We start from the raw sequence: 20,671 nt of genomic DNA, 5'->3' as shown, positions 1-20,671 counted from the left end.
TTGACGAAGGAAAATTCAACTTGATAACTAGAAAATCACTACAATCCACTAGCATTATATAAGTAGTAATAAGGGAAGTGGTTAGATTTCACCCTCAAGGTATCAAATAAAAAGATCCAGACTATATATATATTTTTTTTTTAACACTCATAATCCACAGTTAATTCCCGATTTACCACGAAAATCGTCTGTAGCTGCATTTAGATTGGCAACAGACCATGACTGTTTGGCCAAACACCTGCATAGAATTGGAATATATCAGTCCCCTAACTGCCCATTGTGCAACTCAAACCAAGAAATGGATTCGAAACATCTCAAAATTTGTGCTTCAGTGGCTGACCATGATAATATCTTTGAAAAATATTGGAGTGCAAGAGGTCAAAGGACTTTATTGTCAAACGCCTGGCATTAGAAAACAACAAGAAGAAGATATTTTTTAACACTAACTTTCGTTTTTTTGCTTTTGTTAGGTCCAAAGGTCATATCTCGACTGTTGACAGTTGAGTCAATAGAAGAGATAACTGATGTGTTGCGTCGCCCTCCAGTAATTTGGGATAATCTTCATGCAAATGATTATGACCAGAAACGTGTGTTTCTCGGTCCGTATTCTGGACGTTCTCCAGATCTTATACCGAAGCTGAGGGGTGTGCTTACAAATCCGAACTGTGAATATGGAGCCAACTTCGTGGCTATTCACACTCTCGCCCAGTGGAGCAGGTGTAATGTGGATGGGAAGAGAGATCCCACTATCAGTACGTATTTATTTTTCAACATTGTCTCATTATATGAAGTGCAAAGAGAACATATTGTGATGCTGCATAAAATCAGTTTTCAGTATCTCTTATCAAAAAAGAAACACTGCTTTTAGGCATGTTTTCTGACTTATGTTTGTGTACAGTAGTGGCAAAAAAAACTGGACTGACCCTTGTAGCTGATTTCAGAGCCTTGTTCACTCCAGAGCATGATAGACTGGTAACTAAGACTTCCATGGTTCGAATCCTGCCTGAGAGGGAAACTTTTTTTTGTTCCTTATTCAAATTTCTTCCCAATACTTTTTGATTGCTAGTAAAATTAATGTTCTGGGAATAATAAGTTAATTAAGTAGTAAAATATTGCTGCAATCGAAAAGTATTGGGAATAAATTTGAATAAGGAACAAAAAAAAGGTTTTCTTCCCAGGCAGGATTCGAACCACGAAAGTCTTAGACACCGGTCTATCGTGCTCTGGAGTGAACAAGGATCTGAAATCAGCTACAAGGGTCGGTCTGGTTTTTTTGCAACTACTGTACATTGATTTATCCTAAACAACAGAATGAATTTTGTTCATATTTAGTATTTATGAATTAATCCATCTGGATTATAAAATCTCTGTACTAAAATTTGTTTGTTTTATTTGAAGAAAGGAACTAATTTAATGAAAATCGCTTTAACTGTATTCTTCTTGGATATTTTTCTTACAAGACTATTTTATGAAGAAAGTGGTACAGATATTATTGCTGCATTGCAAGAACATAATATTTATTAGTTCTTTAACGTTAACTGTCCTAGAAGAAGTAATATAGTTTTGTAAGAAAGTTATTCTATTATTAGGTAACAAATCTTTGAAGTTTTAATGACCTATATCTACTTCAATCATAAAATGTATTGACATTTATTACATTTTGGAATTATGAAGAATGCCTTATAACCTTATTAAGGGCACAAAAATCATGTTCTGTATGTCTTGAATAATAGTTAAGAAAATGTCATTCATAACTTGATACAAAAACTGAATTGTTGTGAAACACACAAACATATAATGAAAAAATGTGTGTCATCTTCATTTTGCAATATTAACTATGCTCTTCCGCTCTGCAGATGATTCAGTGAGTGCAGACATAAAACTAGAGACTGAGACTGAAGATGGAGGTGTTGGGGAAGATGTGCCCTCTACATTATCACCTAACATGTACCATCCGCGACGTGCTCTAAGAAATGCAATCAATGAATGGCTAGAGGAATTCAGTAGACCGAAGCCAGCATGGGGTCCTATTGCTAAGCCTCAGCAGTTGGTGGCAGCTGCAGTGCCTCTTCCCATCATTCCATCTGTTAACACGTGTATGAGTTTAACCACCACAACTACAAGCTGCTCATCTGGCAGTATTCCTGTTGTTAATTCCAATCAGTTGCAAGCATTAGCTGAAGTGTGCAGTTCAGTAAGTACTGTATTATGCTCTTTAAAGACTTGACTTCTATTTCTATCATGTATTAAAAGTGCTATGAGCATTCTTCCTTCATTCCCAAGTTTATGTATTCTGTCCACTTGATTTTTACTATGATGTTGATGTTTCGTTTGAGATAATTTGTAATCTTATACTTTACTCCATAGAAATCTCATTTCAGTTGTTTCAAGTCTAATTTCATTTCTCTCTTTCTTCTTTGTTAAGGTCCAAAGTTTTTTTAATGTTCTTTTATATATTGTTATATGCAGGGCTGGGCAAAATACTGACATCCAAGTATTTCAAATACAAATACAAAATACTTCAAAGAATAGTATTTTAAATACAAATACAAAATACTTTAAAAAAATTAACCAAAATACATTTGTATTTCAAATACTCAAAATACATTTGTATTTCAAATACCCGATACAATATATAAAGAAATAAGAATATTACCGAAAATCTAAAATATTATATTAACATTAAAATTATTTTTATCTCGAAGTTTTATATAAACACTGTAACTGAACATTCTTCCTTTTCCCAGTCAACAATGACATTGTGCTACATATGAATAATTACTGCTCCCTTTCAAAAAAGCCAGTTTCTCAAAAAGTTCATCAGGTAAGGATCCCCTTGCTGGTGAATGAATAAATCCTGCAAAACTAAACAGTCTTTCTACAGGCGCAGAGGAACACAAACTTGTATTATATTTATAAAAGGTTGTTTCACTGTTGGGTAATTCTCTAGAGAACACAGGGTTGTCCCTTTGCCATTGAAGAATTGTCTCAGCTCATACTCCGCAGTAGACAAGTTCTTTTCTTTTTGCTTTTCAAAGCCTGTTGTACTTGAGTTGAAAACATAAAAATTGTTTTCGTCTTCATCGTCTGAACTGACCAAAGGTGTAGTGAGAACTTCTCAGCTGATTTCACACACATATTCTGTATCCTCTTCTTATCATTTGGTGAGGCAGTGTCAGGTAGCTATCTCATCTTAAATGATGGGTGAAAACAAGCTGTCAAAATAGCTCAATTTACTTCTAGGGTCAGAACAAACATCGCTTTAAATCTTGATGAAAGCGAACTCATTAGGATTGGAGCTACTTGGAATAGATGGCGTAGATTACTAGATAACATAATATGTAATCTGTTTTTGAGGGAAATTAATGTGGATAGAAGTTGGCCGTAATAACACGTCTTCTCATTTTGTATTAAATCAAGGGCTACGGCAATGGATTTCAGAGCTGCAAGGTACTGAAACTCAACATCTTTGAAGGTTGGCAATCCCAGTTTTTCACATATACTGTTTATATCATATTTGAATTGCAATATTTGAGAGATTGAGCCATAAAGAGAATTCCATCGAGTTGGGCAAGGAAACTTTAATGAATATTTCAAGACATCTGATATAATTTCTGAGGATTTGGGTCTCCTAGACGCATTCCATAATGCTGAACACTTAGCAAGTGTTGGGTGATGGATCCTTGATGCTGTTGGAGATTTCTTTATGGCATTAAGGGAATCATTTGTGGCGAGAAAACTAAGTGTTTGGCTAGCACATCTGAAATGGGTAGGCAAATAAGACAGAAGTTCATTCTTCAAATACAAATCCAAAACTTGAAGGACAAGAAGAAGAAGAAAGTATTTTGAGTATTTGAAATACAAAATACATCAATTTTATGTATTTAAATACAAAATACTTTCTAAAATCCTTGCAAATTACAAAATACAAAATACAAATGTATTTCAAATGCGTATTTGAAATACGAGGCCTGTCTAAAAAGTATCCGACCTTTAGCCAGAAAAAATATTTCAAATACCTGACGGGGTTGGGACCCTAATTCCCTTCAAAGTAGGCCCCTTGTGCTTGCACACACTTAGCCCACTGATCCTTCCACTGCCGGAAACACCTCTGGAAGTCTTCTTTTGGAATGGTGTTCAGCTCAGTCATCGCGTTCCGCATTATCTCTTCTCTACTCTCAAAACGGATCCTTTCAGTGGTGTCTTCAATTTTGGAAACAACCAGAAGTCGCAAGGAGCCAGGTCTGGAGAGTAGGGAGGTTGGCGAACGGTTGTAATTCCATGTTTGGCCAAGAAATTGTGGATCAATTGGGATGAATGTGCGGGGGCGTTGTCGTGATGCAAGTGCCAGTTGTTCGCCGTCCACATGTCTGGTCTTTTGCGCCGAACTGCATTACGAAGTCGCCGGAGAACATCGTGATAGTACTCCTTTGTCACCGTTTGTCCTTCCGGTGCATATTCGTGATGCACAATTCCACGGACATCAAAGAAAACAGTCAGCATCACCTTGATTTTGCTTCGCACCTGCCGCGCTTTCTTCGGCCTTGGAGACTCGGGATGCTTCCATTGCGACGACTGTCTTTTTGTTTCTGGGTCGTACCCGTACACCCATGACTCATCTCCAGTTATCACGGTGTTCAGAAACCCAGGATCAGTGTTGGCAGTGTCCAGAAGGTCCTGTGCAACGTCACGACGGAGGTCTTTTTGTTCCGGGGACAACAACTTGGGCACGAATTTCGCAGCCGCTCGGTTCATGTTCAAATCATCACGCAAAATTGCATGTGCAGAATCTTTACTCACTCCAACCTCTTCGGCAATCTCCCGCACGGTCAAACGACGATCTGCCATCACCAAATTTCGCACCCTCTCAACAACAGCTGCACTCCGAGCAGTTTGGGGCCTGCCACAACGCTGCTCACTCTCCGCTGATGTGCGGCCATCTTTGAATCGGTTGAACCACTCCTTAATTTGTGTTACACCCATCGCATCTTCCCCAAACACCTGCTGAATCTTACGAATTGTTTGACTTTGAGAATCACCAAGCTTTTGACAAAATTTGATGCAGTATCTTTGCTCAATTCGTTCAGTCATCTTGCGAGAAAACTAAATCCGACAAACACTTAGAACAGCACCTTACTTGGCGACCACCAGCCAGTGACTGGCACAAGCGAATGCGGTGAAAAAATTCAAGCATGCGCATTACAGTTCCTCCTTCCACCGTGCACAGTGGCGCCGCCTTAGAATCACTACTTTGCGCGGGAAAATTTAAGGTCGGATACATTTTAGACAGGCCTCGTACATGTATTTCAAATACTGCCCAGCCCTGGTTATATGATTAAGGGCTAATTAAATATTTAGTAGGAGCAAGTTGGGGCAACAAACAAGAAGTAGTGGTCACAACGTGCAAAACTTACACAAGGCCAAACATACAGTACTGAAATTTTAGTGACAGCACAAAATTCGTCTATAAACAAATTAGAAGTAACTGAAAACAAAGCCTTGATACTGATAAGAGGAGCAGTTGAAACCATACCTACATTAGCACTACAGTAATGCCCTCATATTCTGCCAGTTAGTGCCGAAATAAAACAGCAAACATCAACTACATTTTTCAAGTTAAGGACTTTACCAGATACAAAGTGAGTTAAATATGTACTGGACAAACAGAATCTAAAACGCTATCTACTGCTACTCAGAATTTTTACAGGCCTATTACAAGTAGAATCTCATTGCACACCAATTAGTCCAGTAGATTACCAGTCCTGTAATGCAAACATATCACTAGGAACAGAAATCAGAAAGCAAGAACAGCGTCCTACAGAATTAAAACAACTAACATTAGGTAATGTAAAAGAAAAGTTCCCTACAGACAAATGGCTGAGGTACTCTGCATATATAGAGATGGATCTGTGATGATGATGATGATAATAATGAATATTATCTTTTTTTTTTTTTTTTTTACTAATGGAGGGCATTTGACTTGCGTCATTTATATAGTGGGCAATGAGCCGAAGCCTGTAGTTCTTTCAGCTGCCGCAAAAGCATTTCCTTGGCACACTATAGGAGGCGAACTACAGAGCGTTCGCCTACGGGTGAGGCCAGGAAAGCGGCATGTACTGATACACCGCTTTATGCGCGCAGTTGTTGAGACACGCTTGACAATCAAGGACATCAAGGTCGACAAGTTATCAGTTGTGAGCCAGATGTTGCAGTATTTAACACGTACAGTGCAGTTCCTTGACACAGTTGCTTAAATATTCAGCATGTGTGTAAAATTTGTTAACAATGCAAAATGCAAAATTCACGCTTGAACAGAGAGTTTTTACGTATGACGCATATGTGAAAACAGAGTCATGTAGAGAGGTGTGTAGGCAATTTGAAGTGAAATATTCGGGTGCTCCAATTCAGGATAGAGAAACTGTTAGACGTCTTGTTAACAAATTAAGGACAACAGGGTCGATAAATGCTACAATTCCGAAGCAAAAACGAAGAGTATTGATGGGAGAAAAAATTGATGAAATCAGTGCATCATTTACATGCTCTCCTAATAAATCTCTAAGACCTGTTTCACAGGAAGTTTGTGTTTCAAAAACATCAGTCTTTACTACTGCTAAACTTTAAAATTAAAACCCTACAGAGTATAGTATAGAAAGCGGAAGCTTACGGATAGACGATTCCCGCAAGCGACACTGCAGGCAGGCCGCTTTCCTGGCCCCACCCATTGGCGAACGCTCTGTACATACATAACATTGTGTGATGATGAATGATTTATGGAGCAATGGTGGAATGCTTGTAAGGGAAATGAGAACCCTGCGAAAACCTACCACCACTGTCTGTCCATCACAAATTCCAGTTGGACCTGCTGTGATTTGAACCAGCGTGGAAATTATTATAATTATTGTTATTATTATTATTATTATTATTATTATTATTATTATGTTATCATTGTCATTATCGACACCATTATTATTACTTTTATTGTCGTAATCATCGTCATTGTAATTTCACCATAAGGTATGTTATGGTTATAGTTTGGCACATAGACAAAAAAAAAAGTATGCATATACCTAGCATAATTAGTACTTTTTTGAGAATGATGCATGCAATGTTTTCTAGAAAGACTTCTTAAGATTAAGTGCAAAAATTAACCAATAGCACTTCAAATATCTACAATCTTACAAAGATAAAGAAGAAGTAGTTGAAAAGTCAATGTTATACAATTTCCTTTTATTCACATGCAAATGAAAATAAGTAATATCTTTTACAGTTATTTTAACAGCACTATTACTCAATTATGGGTGACGTAACAGTAGAAATTAATCATTAGTTCATGACTCTGTCACTCCTTGTATAATGCATTGTCTTCTGATATTGTACCCTTAGGACTTTATGCCTATCTTTGCGTGCATCATTTTCATAGTGAATTTGTATTCCTGCAGCTTCATTGGCTGATATAATATAGTTGCCATGACTTACGAAATGACCCTCGTATTATTTGCTATGCACTTTCTCTTTTCATATGGGCTCTTGTTCCAGCCTCTCGTTGTTATGATATCCGAATTGCATGCTTCTTTGTTGTACCAGGTGGTCTCGATAATCAGTTTTATTTTGTTTTTAGGTATTTCTCCAGGGAATCGTGTTGATCTTTTCTGTCGACATTAGCGTTTATTGCTGTTTCCTTCTTTCCCAACAGGTAACAGGTTCCAACACTGACAGCTTGATGCAGCCAAGTCCAGGTGCTGTCATGAATTCACTCGTGTCTGAAACTAAAGTCATATGCAATGATTCCACGTCATCAAACTCTCCCATTAGCAATGGGACCACTGCCAATTCTACCTCTACAGGCGAACCCATGGACTGTAATCCTACACCTCCTCACTCCTCTCCTACACACACTGCCAAAAGCTCACTGGAAGGAGGAGATGATGTCTCCATGGCTGAGACAGGCTCCTCTGCAGTGGGAACAGGGACCAGTATGCAGGTTGAACCAGTTCAACCTACCAGTAATTGCAGCTCAAGTACAATGATAGTCGAATGTACAAATGACAGTAATTCCAGCTTACCAGAAAGGTAAATAAACTAATGCTATAATTTTTTTTTTAAATTTAAAAATCATATTGAGTTCAGGTAAGTTTGTGAGATAATATCATATAAATCAGTTTTTATTTTCAGTCAATCACTTATCATGTTAAGATGGCAGAAATGAATTCTGTTACATCAGGATACAATATTAATATACGTCACGAATATTTTCGACTTACTTTCAAGTCATCTTCAGGTGATAGTTTACTAACAAACAAACATTTGAACATGGTGAAAAATATTATTTAAACACATCTATAAAACACTAATAAATAGTCTAACCATGCATACTTTTTCTTGAAGTACCGGTAGTTAAAGGCCACATCATCTGAAAACCTCCACTGTACACCTTTCATATTATGCCTGTCACCATGGCGAATAGACCGAGATTTTCTTTTACATCCACTTCATACAGTCTTCCAATATATTGAACTTTGTAAAGAACAAGCCTTAGCCTTCAGTTTTACATAATAATCATTTTAAACGTTTTTAATTTTAAAATCAGGCACACTACCTGCCTTTTAATATATTGTATAAATTATAATTATATCCACTGGAAGTTTTTCTATCTGAATGTTAATTTAATACCATGTACGCCATTTAACCACTTTAAGAAAAAGTATGCATGGTTAGACTATTTATTAGTGTTTTATAAATGTGTTTAAATAATATTTTTCACCATGTTCAAATGTTTGTTTGTTAGTAAACTATCACCTGAAGTTGACTTGAAAGTAAGTCGAAAATATTCGTGATGTATATTAATATTGTATCCTGATGTAACAGAATTCATTTCTGCCATCTTAACATGATAAGTGATTGACTGAAAATAAAAACTGATTTATATGATAATGTTACAATGGTAAAGTATAAAATGAAATCAGCCTTGGTGTCATTACTTTGATGTCAGTGCACAGCTCTGACCACATCTCCCAGTTTTTTTCATAAAGACTCATTATGTATTGCTAAGTCTACTAGAATAATAGATGGTACACCGTTCATTTCATCACCACTTGGCTGTGTTTTAGACTTAATAACCTGTTTTTAAATACTGTATAAGCTTCATGCTTTTGGTAGACTACAGTAGAGATTAGTTCTGTAAGTATTAGAAAAAATTACAACATATTCTTCTTGCCCATGTAACTCAATGTGTCACTGAATCCTCTTAAGTGAGGTGTCACTGGAGATTTATATGGTAATGAAAGTATTAAAATATCATTTAATTGATTTTTAGATTATTGTTAGGAGTGAGTACTTTATCGTACACTGAAACTCTGAGTCACCTGAATTGGTTTTGACTTATTCCATAACTCTCAACTCAACAGCCTGCTTCGTAGTCTAGTGGGTATATATTTTTTTTAACAGTTATATGTAAGTTCAGTCCCACATGAGGACATTGACATTTTAGATAGAAAAATGCCATGCCAACTGCAGCTTCTATAAGATGAAAATGTAAAATTGTTGGCCCTATGCAGTAGATATACTTCATGTAAAGGCTGGTTCGCAATAAACCAGGAACGGAAACGAGAACGGAACTAATGTTAAAATAAATGTATTTAAATGTGAATGCCCACATTTAAATAGATTTATTTTAACAATATTTCCGTTCTCTTTCTCGTTGTTTCTGTTCCTGGTTTATTGTGAACCAGCCTTAAGAGATCATTTGTTGCTGCATAAAGGCGAATAGAGGCAAAAAGTAAGATTTTCTATCAGACTCTCCATTACTTTACTTCTAACTCTTGTTATATTTGGGCCTCTTGACTTCATAGTTCCTGTGGAATGTAAAACGTTCTTTAAGAATGTATAGACATTCATGACTTCAAAGGACACATTTTTGTAGACCAAACTTGTGATCACATGATGAGGAGTAGACTCTTACCAGAAAATGAGAGAGTTTTATGTTAATGGAAATTTCACTTTATTCAGGTCAAGGTTCCATTTTACACCAAACTATAGCATAAGGACTAAAAGAAAATGCATGTCCTTGCTTAAAAAAATATTTTTCAAATTACTAATTCAAAATAATTGGAAACTTTTTTGTGCAGAGGTTGGGAAATGACACAAGTACAAACGAAAAAAAAAGTTATGTATTCCAAAAGGAAAGTAATATAGAGTATTTGAAGAAATTTTTTTTTTTTTAAATTATGGTTTATTTAACGACGTTCGCAACTGCAGAGGTTATATCAGTGTTGCCGGTGTGCCGGAATTGTGTCCTGCAGGAGTTTTTTTACATGCCAGTAAATCTACTGACATGAGTCTGTTGCATATAAGCACACTTAAATGCTATCGACCTAGACTGGAATCAAACCTGCAACCTTGAGCACAGAAGGCCAGTGCTATGCCTGCTATACTACACAGTCGACATAGACTAAGATCATTAGAGGCGAAATAGTATGGCTGGATGTGGAAAGATGATGGCTATTTTTATATTATTGTTATTATTTCTTTCCTGCTGATTCGAATAAATATGTAGAAGATAATTTAATTAGCATTGAATATGTTTGTGTTATTGAGAAACATTCTTCCTGCAGAACTAAAAATGTATTCTGTGTTGATATGTTCTTAATAAATGAAGTGTGTTTAGAAATAATGATAATGATACGATATTTTGAGAGAAATATTTAGTAGTGTATTATAATATACTTTAAGTAAAATTCAATGATGTCTGGAAGTGGCAGTGATGAGGATACAATTGAAGACATAATTACAAAAACAGCCCTAGTCATTTTTAATGAAATTGAATTAAGGACGTATTTGCTACTATTTCAAATGTTTATAGACTCCAAAAATGAACATGTCAGGTGCAATAGCTACAAGGATAAACACCAGTTGTGCGGAAACAGCTGACATGTGTTGTTCCATTTATTTTTATTGTTCTTCTGAAAAATAGCAAGGGTTGTTTTTGTAATAATGTCTTCAATTTTATTGTTCAACCATGTTTATGAAAGCCATGCATAGAAAGAAGGGTAAAGGAGTACGTGAAGCCAGAAAAAATAGACCTAAATTCAGTTACACTGTTTTGTGAGTTTGGTTAAGTTTTACTCTATTGTTGTCTATACTGTTTAAATGTAGATGTCATTTTTGCTATTTTGATTGTGTTATTTACGGGCATTAATTATTTGTGAATCACTGTTAATTAATGAGAAATATTTAATAAGACATTTTTTAAAATTCTCTACTAGTTGATAATATTTATAAAATTAAATTAATTCTTCTGAGAATCATGTTTTGCAGACATCCATCTTTTCCCTTCGATGCTTTATATCTTTTATTTAAAGAATGTGAAGGAACTTTCTGTTAAGTTAAAATTATAATGAATAGCATGTAACATTTGTAGTCTTCGAAATCATTAACATCAACATGATATTGATTGTTGCTGAAAATTAACCTTTTAATTTACAGGCTGGAAAAAGAACATCTTACTCATGAAGATCTTGCCTTGCTATGTGATCTTTTCTATCTTCCATTTGAACATGGTGGTCAAGGATTACAATTACTACATGAATTTAATTGGTTAAAAAGTAATGCCCATCTTGTTACACATGCCAATTGTGCCAAAAAGAATACAGTATCGGATCAGGAATCACCTAATAAACCAGAGGTAAGGAATTACAACATTGTTTCAAAATGTAAGGAATATATATTTGTAGCATTATTAGTTCTATTTGATTAGTATTTACTAAGTGTTAAAGAAATAATGTATTATGGTATACAGTTTAAATATTCAAACCAGGAGTTGTTGGTCAATATAAGCAGTCACGATCAAATAATCAAAACATGGATTTTATTCTCTGTCCAGATGGAGTGGTAAATATAATTTCATAAACAGATATATACTTTATTTCCTCATGATTTTATTCCTTGTCGAAATGGAGTGGAAAATATGATTTCATGATATGTACCCAACAAGCTTTAATATTTCCTCATAAAAACAAAAATAATACCATGTGACTGAAAAACGTAATTTAATTGATGTGTCATGGTGTGCTATGTATCTAAAGTGTTCTGGGCCTCAGTCAGTGCAGAAGCAGTGTTATGTTACTAAGTAACTTGCTATTACCTCACTGAACATTGACTCTTTACATTCTGGTAGCTTCAGCAGAGCAGAATGTTAAGGTAAAGTAGTTACCCATGTACAAAATAATGGGATAGAATTTGTTTAATAAACTACATTAAATTATGTAAAGAATGTAGATACTATAAACAGCCTGACATCATCATGTTTTGCTGAACATTACATAAATTCTAATTTAGATTTTTATGAGAAGAGTGTTCAATTTGTCTTGAAATTTATTATCACTTGATCTTAAACGCCATGCATTGCACATTGTATTTGTATCAAGAGAGTGAGTGCTTGAGTCATGGCTTATAAATGAATTCAGTTGCTGTGTTGGAGTAGCAACCTACTAGTCCATAACTACGTTTGATAATGCCTGACATTCTGTACATTTTTCTGAAGTGTGGCTTCAAAACAAAATGTTGATGTTTCAAGAGAGGATAAAACTAAAATGAAAGCAGAAACTCCAAGACAACTGGATGCATTTGAAACTGAGAAGTAATTGTATGAGGACACATTCTGACATTACTAAACAGATTCAAACTTTGACGATGTTGGCTTTAAACATGATCTACAGAGATTTTTGATTGACACTTTTGCATGAATTTGTAGAACTTGTCGGCAGGAAGCCACGACACCCCCATCCTCAGCTGCGAAAGGGATAACTTGGAAAAGAGGGAAACAACACACTGGCCTACTGTTTCAACAACTAGTATGAATTATAAAGTATGTTACATAAGAAGCATAAATAAATACGTAAATAAAAAATAAAATTATTTATTGGAGTGTTGAAAGTGTAATCTTATTTTCTTATTAAATTCAGAAATTAAAGTGGATTTAAATACCCATATACTTTGTTGTAAGAAATCTGTTTTGCTAATCCTATGTGAAGACAATGAACTGTCTCTCATAATTCCTTCAGTTCACCATTTTTAGGAGAGCCTTGTAGATCTATTTTAGTATGTGGCTTGTCCAGGTCTTTGTCATTCATAGTTTTCTGTCCAAGAGCAGATCTTTCACTGCAAACTCAGTATTCTCCAATCTTTCCTATTTTCCACCTTCCCCTTAAGGTAAATGTTCACTACATCGTATCGCACTGCTCGTATGAATCGCACGCAACGGATATTTTAAGTGCAATGCTTTCACTGTAACGGCTTCACCTCATCGCCTCATCGGATTCCCCTATCAGCTGTTTAAAACATGACTCGTATGATATTGACATTACTGAAAGCAGAGGAGTTGAGGTTAGGTCTATTAATTACGTCTGTTAGTGAATAAGAATTTGTAATTGCTTCATGCGTCTTAATTGATGAGGAAGAAACGAAAGAAATATTGGTTACATAATATATTTGCAAGAAACGACTTGATTACTGTAATGAGAATGCCTCAAATTATATAATTCTTCGCAATTTTCTACACGCGAAATAAGTTTTCCGTCTGCCATTTTGGCAGGACACTGAACATGGCACAACATAATAGTAATAGTTGACCAATTAAAATTGATTTATTAAAGAAGGCCATAATCGCACGCATCGGAAAAGTTGCCCATCTGAGAAACGTGGACGGATTTGCCGTGAGGAGATGCGTCCGATACGATGTAGTGAACACGGTTACATAGCAATTACAGCAGAGATAGTCTTTTTCCGATGCGTGCGATACGTTGTAGTGAACACTTACCTTTAGTCTCCATATATCTTACTGTTGTATATCTGATATATTCTTTTGCCCGAACTTTTCTTTCATTCACCATTCCTTCCAGTGCATCCTTCAGTAGACAGTTTCTTCTTAGCCAGTGACCCAGGCAGTTTTTTTTTTCTTCATGATCACTTTCAGCATTATTCTTTCTACTCCTACCACCCACTCTTTCTAGCACAGCTTCGTTTCTTATTCTGTCTGTCCCTTTCACATGCTCCATTCTTCTCCCCATACTCCCATTTCAGATGCTTCTAATCATTTCTCTTCAATTTTGTAAGTCCATATTTCTGTCCCATGCAGTGTCACACTTCAACAAAACTCTTTACTAGTCTCTTCCTTAGTTCTTTTTCCAGATGTCCACAGAAGATGCTCCTTTTCTATTAAAAGCTTCCTTTTGACTTCCTGGCAGTAGCTCATGTTACTACATATAGTACACTTCAAATATTTGAAGCTGTCCACTTGCTCTACTGCCTTATTTAGAATTCACATGTTTACCTTCTTTATTTTTCTTCCGATAACCATAGTCTTCGTCTTGTTTGCATTTATCTTCAGCCCATACTACTCACAGCTGTCATTTAGCTCCAGTAACATATCCCTTAGTATCATCTCTTCTGTTAACAATGCCATATCATCAGCAAATCTTATGCACTTTACTCTCCTGCTGTCACCCCTTCCATTTTCTGAAAGCAGTTCTTCACTAAATTCTCTAGGTAGATGTTGCGCAGTGTAAGTGATGAAGGGCATCTTTGTCGTACTCCTCTGCCTATTCAACTTCCTTCTGACATTTCTTCTCCTATCCTGAATATAACTTGTTCCATATAAAAATTATTGAATAACCCCCTTTCTTTCCAATACACACTAGTTTTCTGTGTAAACAAAATATTAGTGTCATGTCACCATAAACTATAATTTGGTGCATTGTACTGAATAATTTAATCTTGTTGAATCATTTCTTTGCATGAAGAATTTATCTTTATTTTTCTCATGTGGTGTACTAATTTTTCAGTAACCTGTGGAGCCATTGAATGGAATTTTTTTCTTTTGAGTTGTAATTTTTTTGGCCGTTCAGAATTCATCACAATTCTGAAATAAAGACAAAAGTTCTGTATACCCCATTTCAAAACAAAATCATCTAAGTTTGTTGTCTTCTTTGGTACGTTAGTGTGTTTCCCAGCTGAAAAAAAATAAATGCTGCCTATTCACACTTCTTTGTTTCTCCACACTCCTGCCTTCTGCAAGTCACAAGTTTCAAAAGTTACATTCAGATGTTTTTTGGACTCAGATTTTAATCATTCTTCTTTATGTGAATATTTAAAAAAAAATTACACTGTATATGTGAAAAATTATTTTTCTCCTTTTACTGTAAAACACGTTTTTCTTCATTTGTAGACATTTTACTCAGTGACGTGACTCATTTTATTAAAACTTAGTTCTAACATGCACTTATCTGCCATATTAGAATATATTAATTAGTAATTGTTGGTAATTCTGAATAACTGTGTGTACAAGCCGAAGCTGGACAGTAATAAAATAGAAAAGAAAATTACAGAAGCATGTTTTTGTTATGACTGTGCAACATGAGAACCAAGATGATAACTTTTATGTATTGAAAGATGAAAAAGTTACATTGTAGAGAACATAAACTTTATTATATATGAAATTCAGGATTTCTAGTAAAAATATGCCTTTCTTAAAGAACACTGCAAGTAAAACTCATTTGACAGCCTGTGAAATAACTCCTGAAGCTGAAAATTATGGGTATTTTCAGGCACTTTCTATTAATTACTTTGATGTACCGAAGTACATATGATATTTCCGTTGAGGAATTCGCATTACCATATGGTGAAGAATGGGTAGAACGGAGAAAAATTCTCTCGGGTATCAGGATTCGAACCTGACTTTTCAGCTCTACATGCTGACGCTTTATCTGCTAAGCCACACCGGATTCAAACTCCATTGCCAGATTGAATCCTTTTCAGTTTAAGTTCTACCTCTCAGTTCCCCTTTGGTGGCCTACCCTCATGTACTGTGTCACAGAATATGTGACAGTGGCACAATGTCCAACTCTGTGTTCAGAGGTGCACTCATTACGAATGACTAAGTGGCTGTTCTATTAAGTTACTGTCTTGAAATGTTATTTGGCTTTAATTGTATCTGGTTTTTAAGAAATGGATTTAATTATTATTAATAGTATTATTTATATATCTATTTTTGTAGTTTATTGTAGCTAGAGACCAGATTTCCATGCACTATCAAATCTTAACCCCTTACCGCATGGGACAGTCTTGCACACAATGGTTTAATATTCAAATAAATTAAGTAGTTCTTTCTTTCTCAACTCATGTCACATATGGTCAAATCCAATTCTTGACAGTGTGTCATATCTGTCCCAGTAAGCAGTTTGAAATATTATATGCTTATATTATCAATTATATGAATATAAAATTGGTATGTGCCATATCTGTCGCAGAATGCGGTAAAAGGTTAAAACATGCATGGATTCATGCATCATATTATGCACAAAACATGCACAATGAAGTGAAAATATAGTAAAAATATGCATTATCAAAATTGAGTTCTATATTGTTACATTTTTATTTTATTTTGAAACGTACTACAACTAATTTCTCAAAATTTTCTTCACTTAATTTGATGTGTGTATCTGAAGCATATTCTTGAACACAGAAAATGATCTTTCTACGTCACAAGAAGTGATAGGTGCATACTTAACTTAAGAAATTTGGGACCAAGTGAGTTCGAATTGTAAGTCCTTTGTATTTTCGCATGGTCATGACCCCATTGGGAATCGAACCCACGACCTTCCAATTTTGTAGTGTTATGCCTTAACTGCAACACTATCGCACATCCCAAAATACACAAGTACTTGCGTCTTTATTACAACAATCACTATAAACTATCACTGTCCATCCTCAGAAATTCCTTTCCCTGAATTCGTTTTGACACAAGATCTCTTCTTGCAATTCTAACAAGAACTATAGCAATACTTCACAATTCGACACAAAAGTATACTAAATTGCAGTTTGCAAGAATCCTTTCTTTCAATATTTTGGCCTCAGACTTGTAACGAGCGATTGGAAGTGGGAAATTCCAGTGTAAGAAAGGGAGAATTTAGTGGAAAGTCCAAAGATTAGTTGTCAGGTAGGATGCCATGAAACCATATTACTGTTAGCTTTCTTTTATTTTCTTCTCAATGGACAAATAACGTGTAAATACCAGATTCTATGAAGCAACATTCATAAAAGGCACTATTATGCAAGTTAACATAACATATTCAATAAAGCCGGAAGAAGGACATAATATACAATGTAAAGGTCTAAATATATGCTATTATTTAAATAAAATCTTCGAAATATGCATTATGCATGAATTTACTCCCAAAAAAGGCCAGAACATGCAAACATGCACTGAAAAGGTATGGTTAATTGGAATCGATAAGTTGTAAAACGAATTTTTGCAAAGTTTGAGAAATGTAACAAGCTTATATAAAAACATGCATTTGCATGGAAATCCGGACTCTAATTAGCCTATAACCTAAAAGGTGTTTTGGTTCAAAACTCAGATGTTGAGTGTAGAGTGAGTGGCTGGAATAAGAAAGCTTCTCAATGCCAAGCTCCTTTACATTTTGAGCAGGGAATACAACAGTATTTTTCGGATTATGTGCTTTGTATTTGCATTACTCTCAGTTTCTTCTTTCTCATCCATTTTAGAAACTTCTTATCGCATCCATTCCAGCTGAAAAGATTTTTTGTCAGGTATATTGTGTCAGTGTACAGAAACACAGTGCTCAGTAGCATTTTGCATTGTACAATTCACTTGCCATTTTCGACGTAACCTACAATACTGCACATATAATTCTTAAGCTATTGCTGTTTACAAAATTAGAGGAAAGCAAGTTTTAAAATAGTCTCACATAGCAATATAATATTTCACGAAAAGCCAGTCTGCTGTTTTCCTTGTAGTGTTGGTGTCGTAAATTTCTTCCAACATGAATAATGGGTTGTTCATCTTTGCAAAGGAAATTGCCATAAATTAATCCACTCACGATAGATTATTGGCTTGTACCTTCCAGAATCCTTGATCTAACATTGTTCTTGGTTTTGGATACTGGAATGAAGAGCAATTGAATACAGCCAATAATACAATCAGAACGCCACCAGCATAGTTAGGGCAGTAAATGTTTTTGCCTGCCGATCTAAAGCTGTGCCCAGGCATTGTTTCAATTCCTTCTACAGCTGATTTATCCGGTTAGGTTTTTCCACTGTTTTTCCTGAGAGTCAAATATCAGATAATCCCAAATATCATATAATCCCATGACGAATTCTCAGCTTCATCTTGCGAAATACCAAGTCACTATCACCATTTCCATCAATGTTAAATATCATAGTAGTTGATACAACACTGCATGTATAACCAACTCAGATTACTAAGGGTATTGTACAGTGCGTTTGCGTCATGCTTGATCCAAAGAACACAGAAACATTCCAACCACTGATTGCTTCATGCTTAAAGGCTGCACGGGCTTGTATGTTACCAGTTGTTGCCACTTGCGTACTTCTTTTAAATACATTTGAAGTGTGTATGCTGTGCATTAAATTAGTTGTTGAGATAATTGAAATGCTGGCTGAAAGTTTACTCTACAACAGCGAAAATTTATGTACGAAACTTACGTCAGAACAATTCATGCTAAAAAGTGTTTAAGCAATTTGTAGAGAAATTCCCCGATATTCGACCTCCAAATAGAGGTACAGCTCGAAAATTTGTCGTTAGATTAAGAGAAATGAGATCGCTGAACTCTAAAATTTGTATGCCAAAATGAAGGATTCTAACATAAGCAAAACTTGATGATATTGGTGCATCACTTGAAAGTTCTCCTAATAAATCTTTACGTCGTGTTGCACTTTTAAAATTGAAATCTTACAGAGTTACTGTAGTTCAAAATTACGGCTGCATAACAATGCATAACAATGAAAGTCGAGTAAATTTCTGTAATTTGGTTTTATGAAACACTGCTGACGGTATTGTTGATTTACATTTAATCATTTTCTCTCATGACGCATGGTTTCATTTACGTGGTTATGTATGTTCACAGAACAATAGATGCTGGTGCACAGAAAATCCGCGATTAATTCACGAAATTCCCCAGCATGATGAAATGATTAGTGTGTGGTGTGCCATAACAGCAAATCGAGTAATAGGACTGATATTTGTTTTAAGATACTGTAAATTCAGATGGGTATCGTACGCAAATACACAGTTTTTTTTAACAATTGTCAGATAACTTTAGCGTGTGAATTCAAATTTCATCAAAAGATGTTAGGAATTTTCTGAATGCTAGTGGACACCACTTTCAGCAGCTACTATGACACAGGTTAGTGAAATAAAATGATGATTGTGTACATACCATTAATTAATGGAAGTTATATGAATTCAATACCCCAGAGATTACGGATCTAAAATACCGTGTTTTACCTCATGCTCTGCAGGCTTGCTCTTGCCCACGTTCATTGAATCAAGCGTGACGCAAATGCACTGTAGTTATGAGTAGTAAAAACATTTGTTACATGTAATTGAACCTCTAGAACAAAGCATAAGAAGAGCTAAGATTCTCTCCAGTGAGTCTAATTGTAAACTACTGATGTACTTTACTAGTCATTTCAATTTTAAATGACAGTTTTCGTAAAAAGAAAAACGTTAGAAATGATTACTATACACAGGAGACTAAATAGGGTCCGTTTGAGAGATGAATCAGGACAGTGAAACAAAAAAGTGTAGTATCATTGTAATCTTCTGTGAGCAGGTTTTGAGAGAAGTAGCATTTTTAGTTGAATTTTGAAATACATATTCCAAGAAAATGGATGTTGGAGAGGTGATGGGGGAATTTTGTAGAAAATTGACAGTTTCGTCGTAATTTTATTGAAGCAAAGTATAAAACAACATTTAATAATGGTAGAAGTAAGACAGAAGCAAGACCAAAGTGAGAAGAAGGAAGTGCACAGCCACGGGTGCCCACAGGGGATGAGATTTATATTCTTTACGTGGTTTTTTTAATATTTCTTCTGTACATACTCGATACATGTTTTCTCAACCTCGGCAAAAAAATTCAACAAAAGCGAGTGTTTTGAACTATGAATGCATGCGCAAGGTAATTTAGATTTCAGAACTGGCTATTTTTAATGTTAAATTTTGTCTCCATTGCCTCTAATTTTCTAGCCATCTTGCTACCACTGAGATTGGATCCTGCAGACGCCCTTGTGCACAGCCACTAGTTTCCATCTTTGACCTGTTAGAGTAATGAACCTTTTGTGAGTCACTGGTGTAGCTTAGGCACTAGAGCGTTTATCTGCTGATCCAGAGCTGAACTCAAGTGTGGGTTCGATTCTCACTTGGGCTGATTACCTGGTTGGTTTTTTTCCAGAGGTTTTCCCCAACCTTAAGGCGAATGTCAAGTAATCTGTGGTGAATCCTCGGCCTCATCTTACCAAATACCATCTTGCTATCGCCAATTTCATTGAACCCAGTAGCTGATACAGTGTCGTTAAACCAGATACAAAAACCCTTCGTGCAGTCACATAATTATGAACTGTTATCTTGTTACTCAACGATATCTCTTACATGAACACGTGTTGCAATGTTTCCATCTGTGCACTTTTATTTGTAGGAATATCTCAAAAACAGTTTACAGATAACCACAATTGTATTAGAATTTTATGTCTAACTTCTCTCCCTGATTCATCTCTTAAAGGAACACTATTTATTCCCCTTTCACCTGGTAAATAGCTGTTTTATGTAAATTAGTGCAAAATTAATAATTACATGTAT

At 35.4% G+C, this 20,671-nt stretch overlaps 1 protein-coding gene across 3 annotated transcripts in view; it reads left to right on the top strand.

Annotated features, from left to right (window-relative positions):
• Oga (O-GlcNAcase) overlaps window positions 1-20,671 on the top strand; it is a 64,775-nt gene that overhangs the window by 12,294 nt on the left and 31,810 nt on the right. For 2 of the 3 annotated variants that reach the window (XM_069823254.1, XM_069823252.1), the window contains exons 6-10: window positions 471-752; window positions 1,857-2,194; window positions 7,694-8,070; window positions 11,482-11,680; window positions 12,749-12,862. In XM_069823254.1, coding sequence (XP_069679355.1) covers window positions 471-752; window positions 1,857-2,194; window positions 7,694-8,070; window positions 11,482-11,680; window positions 12,749-12,862 — 1,310 coding nt within the window. The remainder of the gene's footprint in view (window positions 1-470; window positions 753-1,856; window positions 2,195-7,693; window positions 8,071-11,481; window positions 11,681-12,748; window positions 12,863-20,671) is intronic. The other variant, XM_069823255.1, reaches the window with a different exon arrangement.

Source organism: Periplaneta americana, chromosome 4 (genome assembly GCF_040183065.1).
Source record: "Periplaneta americana isolate PAMFEO1 chromosome 4, P.americana_PAMFEO1_priV1, whole genome shotgun sequence".
NCBI lineage: Eukaryota > Metazoa > Arthropoda > Insecta > Blattodea > Blattidae > Periplaneta > Periplaneta americana.
This window is presented reverse-complemented; position numbering and strand designations above follow the sequence as displayed.